The following is an 18869-nucleotide window of genomic DNA, read 5'->3' on the forward strand; positions in this document are numbered from 1 at the left end:
TGGCTGTCAGACGGCGAAACTCATCGATAGTTCACGGTAAAATATGGGCCTCCTCACCACGAACCCCAAACAAGCCTGGCACACGTGGGTCGGCAGAGCAGCAAGGGGTTAATTAAACACTGCTCCTTCTTTAATTGAAAAGACAGAGTGTGTTATTAGTGGCTCTCCGAGATGAACGGTTCACCTGAGTGGAGGTTAAAGAAGATCCACTCGTGCTCAGGACAAGATAAGGATGGAGCACAAACCTTTCTGATAATGTCTCATGCTGTTACATTTTTACACCTAAAATTAACACAAATGTTTCCCAAACGTTTTACCGTTCCTTTGGAATGAATCCCATGTAATGTTGACAGATTCATTTTCATTTGAATGGTTTGAATTTATTGAATTAATCGAATAAATGATTCACAGATCAAGTTGTGGCAAAACCATTTTTTTTAAATATATTTCTGCTGTTTGTCACCCTTTTAGATTTTGACCTCTTAAGTAATGCAGGTGTAGTCTTGAGATATAAAATCACAATTATGAAAAAAAAAGTCACAATTGCCAGAAATAAACTCACAATTTTGGGAAAAAAGGCAAAATTTTGAGATATAAACTCAGAATTGTGAGATAAAAAGTCACAATTACCTTTTTATTCACTGCCGGAAACAGGCTTCCATGGGGAACTAATTACTTTTTTCTTATGTGTCAGAAATTTGTTTCCTTTAGAAACTAGGAATAATCATGAGATGAAATCACAAAATAATGAGTTATAATTATGAAATAAATCAAAACTATGTGAAAAGTCATAATGATGAGTTTAAATGTAAAATTTGCAAGGTAGGAAGTCATAATTATGACAAAACAAATATTTCAAAATAAATACATGAAGTATAAATTATGAGATAAAAAGTCTTTATGACAAAAAAAGTCAAAATTATGAGACAGTGATAAGTAATTAGAAGTAAAATCAAAATATGAGAAAGTCAATTATGAAATAAAAATAACATATAAGTTATTATTATGAGATAAAATGTCAAAATTATGATATAAAAATTCATAATTAAGATACAAAATTTTCAATTATGACAAAAATATACAATAAATATGACAAACTAATGACATGAAGTCTAAATTATGAGATAAAAAGCCATTATGATTTCAAAATTGAGATAGTGATCATGAGATTAGAAGTAAAGTCAAAATATGAGATAAAAAATATAATGTAAATCATAATTATGAGATAAAATTAATAATGACATACAAATATACAGTAAATGACAAAATAATGACACAAAGTCTAAATTATGTGATAAAAAGCCATTATGATTTCTAAATTTTGAGATAGTGATTATGAAATGAGAAGTAAAGTCAAAATATAAGAAAAATTTATGTTAATCATAACTTTCAGATTAAATGTCAAAATAAGAAGTTATGAGTTGAAGTTATGACAAAAACATATGTATGACAAATCAAAATAATAAGATAATGATTCGTAATTAAGATTAGAAATCAAAATATGAAATAAAGTCTCATAATTATGTTCTGTAGCTTTTTGAAGTCATATTGGTGGCTTTTTCATCTCATAATTTATTTTTTTCATTATTTCGACATTATTTTGACTTGCGTAGTCTGTCATAATGTATATTTTTATGTCATAATTATGATTTATCCAACCATGATTCCCGCCTGGATAAATACTTTCTACATGTTTTCCAGTCATTTGTCTTATTCTGTAGTTGGATTTGTTTTGATGTATTTTTATATTTTATTAATTTTGTTGTTGCTTATATAATATTTTATAATGTAATGCATTATATTATGATAATAATTATTATTATTATTTGTTGTTTTTATTTATTCTGTGAGACTGCATCTAGGATGAGGATTTTTTTCTCTTATTATTAGTTTATATTTTGTGTATTTATTTATTACTCTGTGGGGTTATTTTATGATAAACTAAATTACAAAACATTGTCATAAATATGAGATAAAAAGAATTCATATTATAAGATTTAATGTAAAAACTATGAGAAGTTAAGTATTATATTAAAAAGTAGAAATTATGAGTTAAAAACATAAGTATGACAGTCAAAATAATGACAAAAAAAATCTAAGTTATGAGAGAAAAACTCATTAAGACAAACTAAATTATGAGACATTGTGTCATAATTATAAGATAAAAATTCAAATTTATGACGTAAGAATTCAAATTATAAGATTTAAAGTCAAAATTATGAGAAGTCAATTCTGAGATAAAAACATAAGTGACAAACTCAAAATAATGACAAAAAGTTAAAGTTACGAGAATCAAAAAATCTTAAAATATGAGATAATGAATCATTATCAGAACAACACTCGTCACACTTTACACACGTGATTGGCTCATTATCTCATCCTCTGTTCAAGCCTGGACTGAATCTGTCTTTCTCTCGTTCGGTAATGAGTCTTGAATAAATATATGACTGATCGTGTGTTTGCTCTGTCGTTCCAGAGAGGAGCTCACGTTAACCTGGAGAGTTAATAAGAAACCAGAGACTGAGATTACAGGATCAGAAAAGACGCTTCCTTAAACAGCAGTTTATCAGCGTTACTGACACGAGTTATCATCTGTAGAGTCTCCCCGTCTGTCTGAAGCTGATACACGGGTTACATGTGTTAAATAAAGATGTTTTTATCTCATATTTTGACTTCTATTTTTACTTAATATCTCACATTTTCAACTTTTAGTCGTGACTTTTTCTCTCCTCACTTTATAGCATTAGTTTGACAATGTAATTACATTTTTTATATCACAATTATAATTTCTTATTTTATATTTTTGAATTGCAAACAATTTTTTACATAACAATTTTGACTTTCTATTTCATGTTTATGATTTTTATCTAATAATTTAACTTTTATTCACATAATTATGACTTAATGTCTCATAACTTACTTTTTTAATTGTCATAATGACTGTTTCTCTCATAACTTTAACTTTTTGTCATTATTTTGACTTGTAATATCATAATTTACTTTTTATTGAATATTTATGACTTATTCTCATATAATAATATAATTATAATTAGTCACTTTAATAACTTTTTCTCTTATAAATGACTTTTTATATCATAATTCTGACTTGTTATTTAATTTTAACCCTTTTATCTCATAATTTGACTTATTCTCGTAACTAGGACTTTAATGTCTCATATTTTAATTTTTTGATGTCAGAATGACTTTTTCTCTAGTAACTTTTACTTTTTGTCATTATGTGGACTTTTCAAATCATAATTATGACTTTTTATTTCATTTAAATTATCTCATAATTTGACTTATTCTAATAATTATGATTTATGTCTCATAATTTACTTTTTAAATTTCATAATGACCTTTTCTCTCTTAACTTTGACTTTTTGTCGTTTTATATTGTAATTATGAACATGAACAATTATCTCATAATTTGTCTTTTATTCTAATAATTGATATAAATGTCTCATAATTTACTTTTTAATGTCATAAAGACTTTTTCTCTCCTAACTTTGACTATTTGTCATTATATGGACTTTTTATATCATAATTATGACTTATTTCATATTTATGATTTTTATCTCATAATTTGACTTTTATTTCCATAGTAGCCTTTAGTTAAACCACAGACCTGAATTGTGCTTTGCTACTTTCTATTGCTTAGTGTATTTTAATGGAATAGAAAGATGTCGCATCTTAAATGCTTGTTTCTACTAAAAAGTTAATGTTTAGGAGTATACTATCATAAAGATGATCTTAAGTGAATCGACTTGGACTAAAGGCCATAATTAAGTTTGCATAATGAAATTTGTTGCTAACCTTAAACATGATAAATAGTGATGCTTGGCTAAACCTTCAGTGAACATGAGGACAGCAGCAGATCTTATCTCACACACACACACACACACACACACAGGAATGTGATGAGACATAAAAACACACACAGCAGCTGAATAGATCATCTATTAGTTACTGTACACACACACACACACACAATAACAGTCTTTGTCCTGGCTGGATTTGTCCGTGTCATCAGAGGTTATAAAAGATCATCAGTTTTCACACAAAACTAATATTTGCCCAGGGACATTTCAAGTTAATTTTAGTTAACGTTTTTCGCACTGTATAAACTTAATAATTTCTCTCATTCTAGATATTTTAAAGTAAATACTAATTACTGTTTGCTTTAAAATTAGTACTACACTTCCAATTTAGACGAGATCTTTCTTCAGTCATGATTAACTACTAAAATGCTTAAAGGGACAGTTCACACAAAAACTATTCCATCATTTAGAAGCTCATTTCCACCACAGAAGAAAAAGAGCTATGCTTTGGTAAAGCATAATTATGGCATAAACATTTATAATTATGCTGTAAATAAAACTTTGAAGTTGTAAATAAATCTTTTTTTTATGTATCTTGTAATTTATTTTTAAATGTACTAGCCATTTTGAAATAATATTGAAATAGTATCTACACCAATTTTTCTACACAAATTTGAGATAAACAGGCATAATAATGAAATAAAACATCAGAATTATGAGATACTGACTCATAATTATGAAATAAAACTACAAAAAAGCCATAATTAATGCATAAAAAGATCCTTCACCGTTGAAGGGATTTATGGGTAAAAAGTCTCACTGTCATGTTCCTGTCCCTCTTTTTGATCTGAGAGAACTGTGTTGAATCAGAGATTTCAGAAATATTGGGCAGCACGACTGGAGTAATAATGCTGAAACTTCTGCTTTGATCACAGCAATCAATTACACACTCACTCTCACTTTCTCACTCTCTCACTCACACTCTCTCTCTCAATCTCTCACTCACACTCCCTCACTTTCTCACTCTCACACTTTCTCACTCTCACTATCTCACTCTCTCACTATCTCACTCTCTCACTCACACTACCTCACTCTCACTCTCACACTTTCTCACTGTCACTCCCTCACTTTCTCACTCTCACTATCTCACTATCTCACTCTCTCACTCTCTCACTCTCTCTAACTCACACTCTCTCACTCTCTCACCCTCACTCTCTCTCTCAATCTCTCACTCACACTCCCTCACTTTCTCACTTTCTCACTCTCACTATCTCACTCTCTCACTATCTCACTCTCACACTCTCTAACTCACACTCTCTCACTCTCTCAATCTCTCACCCTCACTCTCTCTCTCAATCTCTCACTCACACTCCCTCACTTTCTCACTCTCACTATCTCACTCTCTCACTATCTCACTCTCTCACTCTCTCAATCTCACTCGGTCACTCTCGGCTAAATGTATTATTATTTTATATCGTTATATTTCACAAATATATGATCCACTTCTTTTTTAATTCCAATTTTTTTGCGATGTTAAGAACAGGGTTTTTACACTTAAAACTGAAAACATTTTTAAAACTAAATACATTTATAAAAAATAATATAAAAGTAACTTGCAGTTTGTGTGTAATTATCTTTGATATTACTGCCAATTTCTGAGTGAAAGTTTTCTATACCAAACTTTTTTTCAGTGTATGGCCTAAAAAGTTTACATTATGAGTTAAAAAGTCTTAAGTATGAAATAAAAAGTCGAAAGCTATGGCATAAGTCTTAGTTTTGACATAAAAAGACACAAAATATCATAATTAACATGTAAAAAAAATTAGATTTTATGTCATAATTATGTAATAAAATGTCGAAATTGATATATAAATATGGGATTAAAAAGTTTATCATATAAAAAGACAAAACTTTAAATGAATTATGACATAAAAGTCAAAACTATGACATTAGATTTTTTTATCTTACTTGAAATAAAATACATTTTAACTAAAATAGTATATATTAAAAAAAGAGTTTAGACATATACAAATATGCGGTATATATGTGTGTGTGTGTGTTTATTGCAAATGTTGTTTTGTAGGTGTATTTTGTGGAAGATCATATCTCTCTGCTCCAGAAAGTCATTTATTTTAAACCCGTGTGGTTTTGCTCCACTGAAACTGATCTTTAATTCTCCCTGCATCTACTGGAATTGATGAGTCCTTCATAATTATTCCCTTTGCAGCCTTTTAACTTTTCATGAGAGAAGGAGCAATTTTGCAGCTTTTATTGTGTTGTGTATAGAAGTGAGATATCAGATATTGATATTTGTGTGGTTTATATCCTCTGCTGCCTCTAATAAAGTGCTTTAAAGTGCTTTAGACATTCAGTGTGTTTACAAAAGACCCAATTCATCTTCGGCATTCACTAATAGCTTTATGTAGTTAAAATTTACAGTTTCAGTCTATGTTTCTTCAGCAGGGGCCTGATTTGAGTGTGTGTGTGTGTGTGTGTGTGTGCGTGTGTGTGTGTGTGAATGCATGTGTTATTATAAAATAAGCTTTGATAAAGTGCGAATGAGAAGCTGTAATTTCCAGAAATTATAATTATGCATGAGTCATAAATCCCTCACAGTCTGAGTGCATGAGCTTTATTCTGTGTTCTGTAATAATAAAGCATGATGTTGGGATTACAGTAATCTCTACCGCTGCAGATACTGTAATAACATCACTGCTCAGATTATTATTATTATTTATTTATTTTTTCTTCTATTTCGGATGATTCCACTTCAATGTTCACCTGGAAAATAAATTTGTCATCAGTGTTTGAAGCCCATCGTTGCTTATCAACAGATAACAGTTAAGCAGTAGATGTACTGTAAGTCAGTTCTCTTTGTTCCAGACCTCCACCATACATACACACATATATATATATATATAAACAAATATAAATTGAATAAAAATATAAAAGTGTTTGTGTCAGTTTTTATTTTTATATTTTTTCATTTTAATTTCATTTTTTATTTTTGTCATTTTTGGTTTTTATTTGTCTGTTCTGTTCAATTCAAGTTTATTTGTATAGCACTTTTTACGATACAAATCGTGTGTGTGTGTGTGTGTGTGTGTGTGTGTGTGTGGCATATCAGGATAATCCGTGTAACCCTTTGGTGTCCGCGGATCCTCCAGCGCCTCCGTCTGCGGCACTGACTTGTTTATTATTTGAGTTTAGGATCTGAATAGGATCGAGTCTCCTTTAAGTATCGCCTGCTGTTTCTGCACTGCAGCCCGAGTGTGATCGGAGGAGATGTTTCCAGGCGAACGCCGATATCAGACGGAGATCCGGCATCATGGCAGCGGCTGGTGCTGATGAGAGACGCCGCCGATCCCTGCTCTTCATCAGCGTCTGAAGCGACGCCTCCCGCATCCGTCATGCTCGTTCTCCGTGTGTGAATCGCAGTGCTTCTGGGCTGAGATGGTTCGGGTCGTCAGTGTTCTGGGTCTGGTGATGTTCAGCGTCGCTCTGCTCATTTTGTCATTGATCAGTTACGTGTCCATCAAGAAAGACTTAATCTTCACCGCCCCGAAATACGCCAACGCCGGCGGGCCGCGGATGTACATGTTCCATACGGGCTTTCGGTGAGTGGGGATGTGTGTTACGACGCTTATTCAATAAATCAGGGACATAGGATGCTTATGATTGTAATTCAAAAAGGGGGGCGTTTCTAATGCGCATGTGTGGAGATATTGACTTCATGTAGATTAATAAACGCGTGCTTTAATCTAATTTTGGAAAGGCCTCTGTTGTCCTTCTGTGATGATGCTCGGCGCGCATGCGCAGATCGCTCCTTGATCATCGAGATGAACGAACCCACATTCTCATATTTCGCCGAGTAATGATTTCTGAACATTCAGCTGCTGCTTTCATATTCTACAGTAGCTATATGCATAATGCATTCGATTCTAACAAAGTTCAAAACTAAAGCTCGTTTTTAGCATTTCTCCATGAAGATTTCCATTGCACAAAAGGTTCTTAATAGTGGAAAAAGGTTCCTCAAATTATTCAAATGTTCTAAATATCAAGATGTATTATTGTAATTTTTTTATAGACGAAGAAAAAACGTTTTTTATTTTGCATTTGGCAGTTATTATAGTTAACTAAAACTAAAACAATAAAAAACTGAAATAAAATACAATTTAAGAAAAAACGTGCGTGTGTAAATAAAAAGTAGAATTCAAAATATTAAGAAATGTAAAAATTAAATATATATATTTTTTTTAATAAAAAATTAACACTGATGAATGGCATTGTTGTGAAACCTGCTTTTCACAGGTTTTATTTTTAAATTATTTTGAGATGTAATGCAATTTTGTTAAAGGAATAGTTCACCTAAAAATTAACATAAGCTGAAATGTGCTCACCCTCAGGCCATCCAGGATCAGGGGCGTTGCACAAGATCCCGGGCCCTATGCATAGGCAGGGCCCCGATAACAACACCCCCTCCCTTAAAAATATCTAGCTAAAATTAAATATATTCCAGACTTTTCAAGGGCCCTCTCTTCCTTTAGGGCCCTAGTAATCAGTACTGCTTTTACCTCCAGTCTGACGCCCCTGTCCAGGATGTAAATGAGTTTGTTTCTTCATCAGGTTTGGAGAAACGCAGCACTGCATCAGTGTCTCATCAATGGATGCTCTGCAGTGAATGGGTGCCGTCAGAATGAGAGTCTGATAAAAACATCACAATAATCTACAGCACTCCAGTCCATCAGTGAACATCTGGAGAAGACAAAAGATGAAACACATCCAGCATTAAGACGTTTTTAACTCAAATACGAGTCCATAATCCATAATAACACTTCCTCCTGACAAAATGTGATTTAAATTTAAAAGGCTGCACAGTTATTGCATATATATACACAGCAGCATGAAGACTGTATAAAGTGCAAGTAAAGCCCTGTGTGTTCTGCTGTTGTGGTTGTGTCAGTCTGTGGCGCTGTCCTTGGTCCTGATTTACTCCTCTGGCAGTTTTATGTCCAGTCAGTAATCAGATGCTTTTTCTGCAGTCAAGGTTACATAGCAGGAGTCATTTTGTTCCCGGCACATCTTGTTGACGATATGACCATATGTTACTCAGCTTTACTTTGAGTCATTTGAACTTGTGCCAGTGAAGAGAGAATATACGCCAAAACTAGCAGAACCGCATTCAAATGTGTTTTAACCCTTACGCTATGCTGAAAATCCTTCACCTAATTTGGTTTTCCTGAAGAAAAAAGGTGAGGTTTTAAAAAAACTGTTTTATACAACAGTTTTATACAACAGCTGCCATCAGAAATCACTCTTAACAGATGAAAGATAGTACGACAAAGATATCGCTTTCCTCAGCGGACATTCAGACTCATGTTTTATTGTGAATATGAGATTAAGCTGAAGAATGAATGCTGTATCAGATCACACTCTCAGTCCATCTCTGTCTCATAACACAGTGAGCTTTAATACAGTGATACAATCAGCTTTCAATGAAACTCAACAATCCTTTATTACTAAAGTTATAAAGTAACATTTCTGAATTAGTAACAGATCTTGAACTCAGCTGTTAAACTCTCCAACTGAGATCTGAATTTGTGGCGGAAGAAAATTGGTTTGATATGTGACATATATTGTGAGTGGCTTGAGTTGTTTTGAAACAGACTGAGCTTTAACAAATGAGAGTGAGCAAATGAGCAGGCGTGGAGTATAAAAGGGGCCATCGACTGCCCCGGGCACAGGCTGACTGACAGCGGTCTGGATGGGTCTCATTGATTGGAGCCGCTTTCAGCAGCTGCCGTCAGTGGGACGACGTGATCGGGTCGTCCTGTGATGTGGAACAGAAACAGTGTTTCTCATTTCCTCTGTCTGTGCATCTTCTCATCAGGTCCCAACTGGCCATGAAGTTCCTGGATCCTGCGTTCACATCACTGAATAACGCGCTCAACGAGAACCTGCAGGAGTCTAGCAGCTGGAGGTTCAACAAGAGCGCTTATTTACTGCAGAGGTGAACCTTACACACACACGCACACAATCTCACACATACATCTCTCCCTGTCTTTCTTTCTCTCTCTCTCTCTCTCACACACACACACACACACACACACAAGCACAGTCGAGAGGATTCTAATGCTAGCTAGAACATTAATTCAGAGTTCATCTAAAACCCTCCATCATCCCCAGCTCCACCTGTATTGATCTGCTATGAATTATTTTATATGCTATTTGTGCAGCGCTGCAGTATGTCTTAAATACTCACAGCACCATATCAGCTCATGTATTGGCAGTAGCAAGTTCATGTACTTGCTTGCAGCAGCAATAATCTACAAATACAGCAATAACCAACAGCATCAGCAGCAGCAATAATCTACAAATACAGTGATAACCAACAGCAGCAGCAGCAGCAATAATCTACAAAAAAAGCAATAACCAACAGCAGCAGCAGCAGCAGCAATAATCTACAAATACAGCAATAACAAACAGCAGCAGCAGCAATAATCTACAAAAACAGCAATAACCAACAGCAGCAGCAGCAGCAGCAATAATCTACAAATACAGCAATAACAAACAGCAGCAGCAGCAATAATCTACAAAAACAGCAATAACCAACAGCAGCAGCAGCAGCAGCAATAATCTACAAATACAGCAATAACAAACAGCAGCAGCAGCAATAATCTACAAATACAGCAATAACAAACAGCAGCAGCAGCAATAATCTACAAAAACAGCAATAACCAACAGCAGCAGCAGCAGCAGCAATAATCTACAAATACAGCAATAACAAACAGCAGCAGCAGCAATAATCTACAAAAAAAGCAATAACCAACAGCAGCAGCAGCAGCAGCAATAATCTACAAATACAGCAATAACAAACAGCAGCAGCAGCAATAATCTACAAAAACAGCAATAACCAACAGCAGCAGCAGCAATAATCTACAAATACAGCAATAACAAACAGCAGCAGCAGCAATAATCTACAAATACAGCAATAACAAACAGCAGCAGCAGCAGCAGCAATAATCTACAAAAACAGCAATAACCAACAGCAGCAGCAGCAATAATCTACAAATACAGCAATAACAAACAGCAGACGCCGCAATAATCTACAAATACAGCAATAACAAACAGCAGCAGCAGCAATAATCTACAAATACAGCAATAACAAACAGCAGCAGCAGCAATAATCTACAAATACAGCAATAACCAACAGCAGCAGCAGCAATAATCTACAAATACAGCAATAATAAACAGCAGCAGCAGCAATAATCTACAAATACAGCAATAACAAACAGCAGCAGCAGCAATAATCTACAAATACAGCAATAACCAACAGCAGCAGCAGCAATAATCTACAAATACAGCGATAACAAACAGCAGCCGCCGCAATAATCTACAAATACAGCGATAACCAACAGCAGCAGCAGCAATAATCTACAAATACAGTGATAACCAACAGCAGCAGCAGCAATAATCTACAAATACAACGATAACCAACAGCAGCAGCAGCAATTATCTACAAATACAGCGATAACCAACAGCAGCAGCAGCAATAATCTACAAATACAGCGATAACCAACAGCAGCAGCAGCAATAATCTACAAATACAGTGATAACCAACAGCAGCAGCAGCAATAATCTACAAATACAGCGATATCCAACAGCAGCAGCAATAATCTACAAATACAACAATAACCAACAGCAGCAGCAGCAATAATCTACAAATACAGCGATAACCAACAGCAGCAGCAGCAGCAATAATCTACAAATACAGCAATAACCAACAGCAGCAGCAATAATCTACAAATACAACAATAACCAACAGCAACAGCAGCATAGTTTATTTATTCCGCCAAGACCAAATACATTAACATTGTCATATCCATTACCATGCTAAAATCTACCAAGAGTTCTCATGATAGAACTATGGTAATATAGTTGTTGCCCTTGTTAAATGTATCCAATTTAATACTTTTTTAAATATTATTATTCTTGAAAACATCAACTTTCACATGTGTACTTAATATTAAATATTAATAAATATGAATACTTTTACTACTATTTACTATACTATGAATTACTATTAATTAGTAATATTATAGTTGGTGTTGTAATTATTTCACCCGTATTTTTTCTTTCTGATTCGCTCATTTCATGTTGTTGCATCTGTTTTTCAGTAAAGAGATCGCCCAGTACATCGACGTCCCGCACAACTTCACGCTGACCAAGAGCAGCGTTCGCGTGGGTCAGCTAATGCACTACGACTACTCCAGCCACAAATACGTCTTTTCCATCGGCGAGAACCTCAAGTCTCTGCTCCCGGATTCGTCTCCAGTCCTCAACAAGCGCTTCAACACCTGTGCAGTGGTGGGAAACAGTGGCATCCTCACCGGCAGCCGCTGCGGCACGCAGATCGACAGCTACGACTTCGTCTTCCGCTGCAACTTCGCGCCCACCGAGGTTTTCCGTCGCGACGTAGGCCGACGGACCAACCTCACAACCTTCAACCCCAGCATCCTGGAGAAATACTACAACAACCTGCTGACCATCCAGGACAGGAACAACTTCTACCTGAGCCTGAAGAAGCTGGACGGCGCCATCCTGTGGATTCCCGCCTTTTTCTTCCACACTTCGGCCACGGTCACGCGCACGCTCGTGGATTTCTTCGTAGAGCACAAGGGCCAGCTGAAGGTGCAGCTAGCCTGGCCTGGAAACATTATGCAGTATGTCAACAGGTGAGATCTTACGTCGCATTTGAGAGCTTAGCTACTAAAAATAATACTGAAAATAAAAAGAACGGTAAGCTAATAATAGTTATTTGGCTCAAAAAAAATTATCGCAAATTTTAATCAAATTTTACTTTTTCTTTTTTAATTTTTCATTGCAGATTCACATAAGCACAAATCATATTGATACTTGTGGTTAGCTCGTAGTTTTTGTCACAGCAAACAACCGCGTGAAATAACATTTTTTACCTGTGTTTTAATAATGATAACAATTATAATTTTTTAGATTTTAAAACTAAAATCTTCATAAATAAGTAAGTTCTTAAATATATAAGTACCAATAATATAATTCTTTGTTTGTTTTTATATTTATTATTATTATTATTATTATTATTATTTGAGAATGTCTTAAATTCTTTCAAAAATAATAAATAAAAAACAAATACATAAATAAATATTAGAAAATGATTGCAAACTGATAGATTTTTTAAGATGTCAACCTGATGTTGAACTGTATTAATATTTTTAAAACTAAAGTTAAAATAAAATAAAAATATTACTAACTGTAACTTTTTTATTTCTTAAACTAAATAACTCTTAAATAAATAACAGTATCAGAAATTTATTGAACATGGATTAATTGTTTTCAGCCTGATATTAGTAGTATTTTAAAATTAAATACTTTATTAATAAGAAACAATAATAAAACAATTAAATCAGAATTGATAAAATTTTTATAAGCATGTTTATATTTTGATACTTTTTATATTAATTTTTCAAATAGTTTTATATTTTTTAATTTTAAGAATTAAACTCTTTCAAGACTCATAAATAAACAAATAATAGAAAATAATAATAATAATAATAATAATAATAGAAGTTTATGTATGTGTTTTAATTAACTCTTTAAATAACAGCATTAACTATATTAAATATTAATTTAATTTAATTTAATTTAATTTATAGAAGGAAAACCGAGATGTGTCTTGTGTGTCTGCAGGTATTGGAAGACGAAGCAGCTTTCGCCGAAGCGTCTGAGCACAGGGATCCTGATGTTCACGCTGGCCTCGTCTCTGTGTGAACAGGTGCACCTGTACGGATTCTGGCCCTTCGGCTGGGACCCCAACACGGGCAAAGAGCTGCCCTACCATTACTACGACAAGAAGGGCACCAAGTTCACCACCAGGTGGCAGGAGTCTCACCAGCTGCCCACCGAGTTCAAACTGCTCTTCAAGATGCACACAGACGGCGTCCTCAAACTCAGCCTGTCCCACTGCGCCTGAGGTCAGAGGTCAGGGTCAGAGGTCAGCGGTCAGGGTCAGAGGTCAGAGGTTTGGGCTAATGGATGCTTGTTGTGATTGCTGTGGATTTTATTTCTACAACTATCGACAGTGGAGTTATCAGTAACTAATATCGTATTGAGGCGATCAGGGATGGAAAGGAAAGTTGGTGACACTTTACAGTAAGGTAACATTAGTTAATGCATTAACTAACATCAACTATTACAGTTTTAACCTTAGTTAATAAAAATAGGTTTATGTTTGCACATCCATACAGCAAATTTTTTTGATTATATATTTCAAAATAGCCAAAAAATAATAATGATTTCAAAATATATTTACTTAAAAAAATCAATCCATCCTTCAATTAATTAATTTAAAGACTAAAAATAGATTAAAAAAGCCTAAATAGATATATTTATGTAAAATATATATTAATATATTTTTTGGCCATTTTTAGAAAATATATTAAAAATATATAATTTTTGTTTATATATATATAGCCTCCATGTAATACACTCACATACAACAGATTTGAAGAAAAACTTTAATTGCTGTCTATAACATGTGAATATATGAAATAAGCAAATGGAAATATATTTGGAAATTTATTTTTTGACCCTAAAATACATTTAAAAAATATATTTTGGTATATGATGGTTGAAAACATTTATGATTATTATTATTTTTAATTTTCAAAAACATATCTCATTGAGTTTCACTGTTTACCACATATATATATATATATATATGTGGTATATATATATATATGTGGTATATATATATATATATATATATATATATATATATATATATATATATATATATATATATATATATATATATATATATATATATATGTATATATATATATTTAGCCAGAACCTTTTATTTTTATTTTATTTATTTGCAGTATGGGCATATCTGTTAAATATTAGATTATTAGGAAAATGCTTTAGAGGTTTTTTTCATGGTTAGTTCATGTTAACTAATGCAGTTAACTAATGTTAAGGAAAAGAATCTTCCTGTAAAGCTGTATCTGCTCAAAGCTTTTATCAATTCAATTTATCAAAGCAGCATCATTTTACAATATAACCGGAATATAATGCAAATAATACTGAATATAATGCAGTATTATAATGAAAGTCTAGTTTTGTAAATAGAAAGGGAAAGACAGCACTTATTTTCTGCATGACGAGTCAAGGCTGGATAACTAGCTTATGTTGTTGAACTATTATATACACACACAAAGTTAAGGTTACTAATCAAAGCATTTAATTGGACACACCCTGTGTCAATCAATCAGATGGGCGGGGCTTCTTCAAGGAGAGGCTGTGATTGGCTCGTGAGGGCTGCAGTAATATCAGTGTTTACTTTACATATGATATCGCTTATGAATTATGTTATTTTATGTGTGATTCATGTGTTGATGAATGTTTATTATTTCTGTGTGTGCTGGAAACCAGGTGTCACGTCCTCTTAAACATTTGTTCCTCTTTAAAATACAGCATTTTTTTATAGATGATAATACAAAAACATTATATATATATTGCTAAAGAATACGCTAGAGTTGTTTGTTTTTTTTTCTCCCATACGGCAAAAAATATATATTTTTAAACATTTCAAAAATGACAAAAAAAAAAAATCAAAATATATTTACTTAAATATATTTTCTACCAATTTTTTTTTTTGCCATTTTTGCAATATTATTGAAAATATATTTTAAAAGTGTATATGTATTTTTTAAATGCATTTAAAAATATTTTTTGCCCTCTATGATGAAAACGTTATTTGTTCTCTGTACCATTTGAATTAAAAAATACACCCTAAAAGTGTAATATTGAAATATATTTTGTGAAATCAAGGTTGAAAGCAAATACATTTTCAATTTCAAAAATATATTTCATTGTGCTTTGCAGTTTATTAACAGCATATACATTTAAAATATATTTTGGCCAGAAAATTAAATTAAATTAAATTAAATTAAATTAAATTAAATTAAATTAAATTAAATTAAATTAAATTAAATTAAATTAATTAATAAATAAATAAATATTTTTTGCCGTATGGACAAAACTGAATCGAATGCAGAGAAGTATGTTCTGTTTTAAAAAAATAATAATAATAATAAATAAAATATATTATTTTTTGTTTTCCAAAACATGAAAGTCTTCACTTCCAAACTTCATTGTCATGTTATTGCTCAAATATTATTATTTCAAGAATGTTATGTCTTGATAATTTCGGCTTTGTATATACCTGCTTTTTTAATAAATGAATATTTATGTTAAACAAGTATGTGTTAAATTGACCAAAAGTAGCAGTAAAGACATTATTATGAAATATATATATATATTTCAAACTCACTTTCAAACTCAATTGTGATATCATTGCTCACACGTATATTATTGGTCCAGATTTGAGCAACAATGTTATGTTTGGATATATTGAGTTTATATATAAACTTCTAAGTCAGGAATAAATACTTTTACGGTACAGACATCATCATCAGGACTCACAGACATCATTGTATGCAAAGTTGAATGCAGTTATTTGGATAATACCGACTTCTTTTGATTGTATTTGCTTCTTCTGAATGTCTTTCGATTGTAATGTCAGATCTTGACGTTATATTCATATTCTTTTATAGTGTGATCGGTTTGATTCTAAACACAGAAGGACGTTCCTGTTGATGTTTTCATGACGAGCGAACAAATAAACTTCCGTTCCACACATCAAACGTGTGTTATTACATTCTTACACATGATTTATTTAGTCTGTGTTCAGTTTGTCCTGCTCTTAAAACAGATTTATCTGCGGATGACCATCAGATATATTCCTTAAGCAGTCATTTCAGCCAGGTTTTGTTTACAGTTGTCATAAATCAGGGTTATATGGTGAGGAAAGTTCAATATTTCACCATTAGAGAACATCACGGGACGACGTTTAAGGAGAAACGTCTTTCTGAACATGATTTAAAACACAAAAGTCAGTCAAAAGCAACAATATGTTATTGATAATCCATATGAGGAGGAAGAGAAAACATTGATCTCTGTAAAAGAAAAGAACATCATTTTTTTCCCATAATGCACTTCATGCACACATTAAATTTCTTCGCTGTTAAAATACACACATTGTCTGAAAGTGTTCTGTTCAAGTGAGTTTGTTTTCTGTGTCCTCGTGTCTTCTTTGACCTTTGACCTTTGTTCCTAAAAAGAGGGGTCAAAGATTAAACAGGATGATGTAACCGCCCCTTCAGCTTCGTCTCTTTGGATCAAAAATGTAAAAAAAAAATAATAAAATAAAAAGTTTAAGTATGAAAAATCAAGCTCGATTGAAATGTTGCATTATATACTATAATTATATTATATTAAAATCTGTTAAATTTTTAAAAACTTAAATAATTCAACAAAAAAGTATTTTTTTTTATCAAATTCAGTAATTAATTAATTTTTCAGTGAATCATTTAGCAGGAGCTTTTATCCGAATGAGGGCAACAGAAGCAATCAAACCAACAAAAGAGAAAATATTAAAAGACGATATATTAAATAAAAACAAAACAAGTAGATAGAATAGAAAAGATAAATAAATGAATAAATGTAATTTGTTTTGGACATCTTTTACTCTTTGGAGAAAACATAAATATTTTTTATTTGTTTTTCATGTATATTTTATTTTTTTTATGAACATTTATACTAATAATAATAAAAAAAATGTGTTTATAGTTATAAATAGCTTAAATTTTGAATTCTAAATTTAAGAAAAATCTAAAATTCTAAATAAATGAATAAATGTCATCTGTTTTGGACATCTTTTACTCTTTGTTTTTCATGTATATTTAATTTTTGGTTTTTTGATGAACATTTATACTAATAATAATACAAACAATTGTGTTTCTAGTTAAAGATACATTTTTAAATTTTGAAATTCTAAATAAAAAATAAAAAATTCTAAAAATCTACATTTTCAAGTTAAATGAATAAAAACATATTTATGACTGAATTCACTTGACTGTAAGTTACTCTACTGATAGTATAATAAAATAAAAATAATAAATGTTAATAGACATCAGCATCCTTCCCCAGTTGATTGATTGCATTAAGAATTGCAAACCCTTTTTATATCCATCTTTCTGAAATGTTATTAGTATGTAAATGAGGCATAGTCTAATTAAATATGCACAACGTTGCACGAATTTCCAAAAGATAAATCTAAACGATGCATAAAGTCAGGTTCAAACTCAATATAGAGCGTATTTGGGATTTCTCTTTCTATCACTCCATAAATCATCAACAGACAGAAAACAGATGCAGTTTCGCCATGTTTTTTTGGAAGAATATGTTTTATGAATTAGTGTGAATGAAATGTGAACAAACAGTTCTTTCAGGGTCTGTTACAAGTACAATACAGCTTCTTGTGTTAAAGCGTGGCTCTTTAGTGCAATTTATTTTGCGCTACACATTTCTGTCGTCTTGTGTTTCTTGTGTTTGTGATTCATAGAAAATCAATTGTGGAGGAAAAAGCTAAACCAGGTTTGTCATCTCAGACTGATGTCTGTCTGATGCCAGTCAGCTGTGACATAAACATGATTGTGCAGAACACTGTTTCTGTGGTTCTGACTTAAAGATAGAAATACAAACCAGCTTCAGATGATCAATACACACACACACACACACACACACACACATGCACACACTCACTCACACACACACACACATACACACAGAGACACACACATGTTTATGTCACTATGCCTTTATTCCATTCCACTGAAGCATTATATTTATTCATTTATTTTATTTTTGATTAAACATTTGAACTATTATTATATTTTTATGTGAATTTTTTTTGTTATATATGATATGACACATCATAAATATCTATTTAAAAAATATATATATATAGCATATGCTAGTGTGTGTATATATATATTTTTTATTATCTTATTATTTTTATTTTTATTATTTTTATTTAACTTATTTTAAAATGATATATTAAAGTGTATTTTTTTTATGTTTTCTTTAGTGTCAAAGCTCAGAAGTGTT

At 32.1% G+C, this 18869-nt stretch overlaps 1 protein-coding gene across 2 annotated transcripts; it reads left to right on the plus strand.

Annotated features, from left to right (window-relative positions):
* The first annotated feature begins 6959 nt into the window (after positions 1-6959).
* On the plus strand, positions 6960-14551 carry LOC127941573 (sia-alpha-2,3-Gal-beta-1,4-GlcNAc-R:alpha 2,8-sialyltransferase-like). Of its 2 annotated transcripts, none has more exons than XM_052536779.1 (4): positions 6960-7435; positions 9709-9828; positions 11996-12553; positions 13545-14551. In XM_052536779.1, the coding sequence occupies exons 1-4, from the start codon at positions 7272-7274 to the stop codon at positions 13825-13827; spliced, it is 1125 nt and encodes a 374-aa protein (XP_052392739.1). In that variant the 5' UTR covers positions 6960-7271; the 3' UTR covers positions 13828-14551. The 2 variants fall into 2 exon arrangements, with proteins under 2 accessions (XP_052392739.1, XP_052392740.1); XM_052536780.1 differs by having other exon boundaries at positions 7294-7435; positions 8445-9828.
* Positions 14552-18869: the final 4318 nt, after the last annotated feature.

This window comes from Carassius gibelio, chromosome A21 (genome assembly GCF_023724105.1).
Source record: "Carassius gibelio isolate Cgi1373 ecotype wild population from Czech Republic chromosome A21, carGib1.2-hapl.c, whole genome shotgun sequence".
Lineage (NCBI taxonomy): Eukaryota > Metazoa > Chordata > Actinopteri > Cypriniformes > Cyprinidae > Carassius > Carassius gibelio.

Coding starts and splice junctions, on each gene's coding strand:
- LOC127941573 (XM_052536779.1), top strand. CDS start 7,272: ATGGTTCGGGTCGTCAGTGTTCTGGGTCTGGTGATGTTCAGCGTCGCT. Junction 7,436..9,708: donor ATGTTCCATACGGGCTTTCG/GTGAGTGGGGAT, acceptor TCTTCTCATCAG/GTCCCAACTGGCCATGAAGT. Junction 12,554..13,544: donor ATTATGCAGTATGTCAACAG/GTGAGATCTTAC, acceptor GTGTGTCTGCAG/GTATTGGAAGACGAAGCAGC.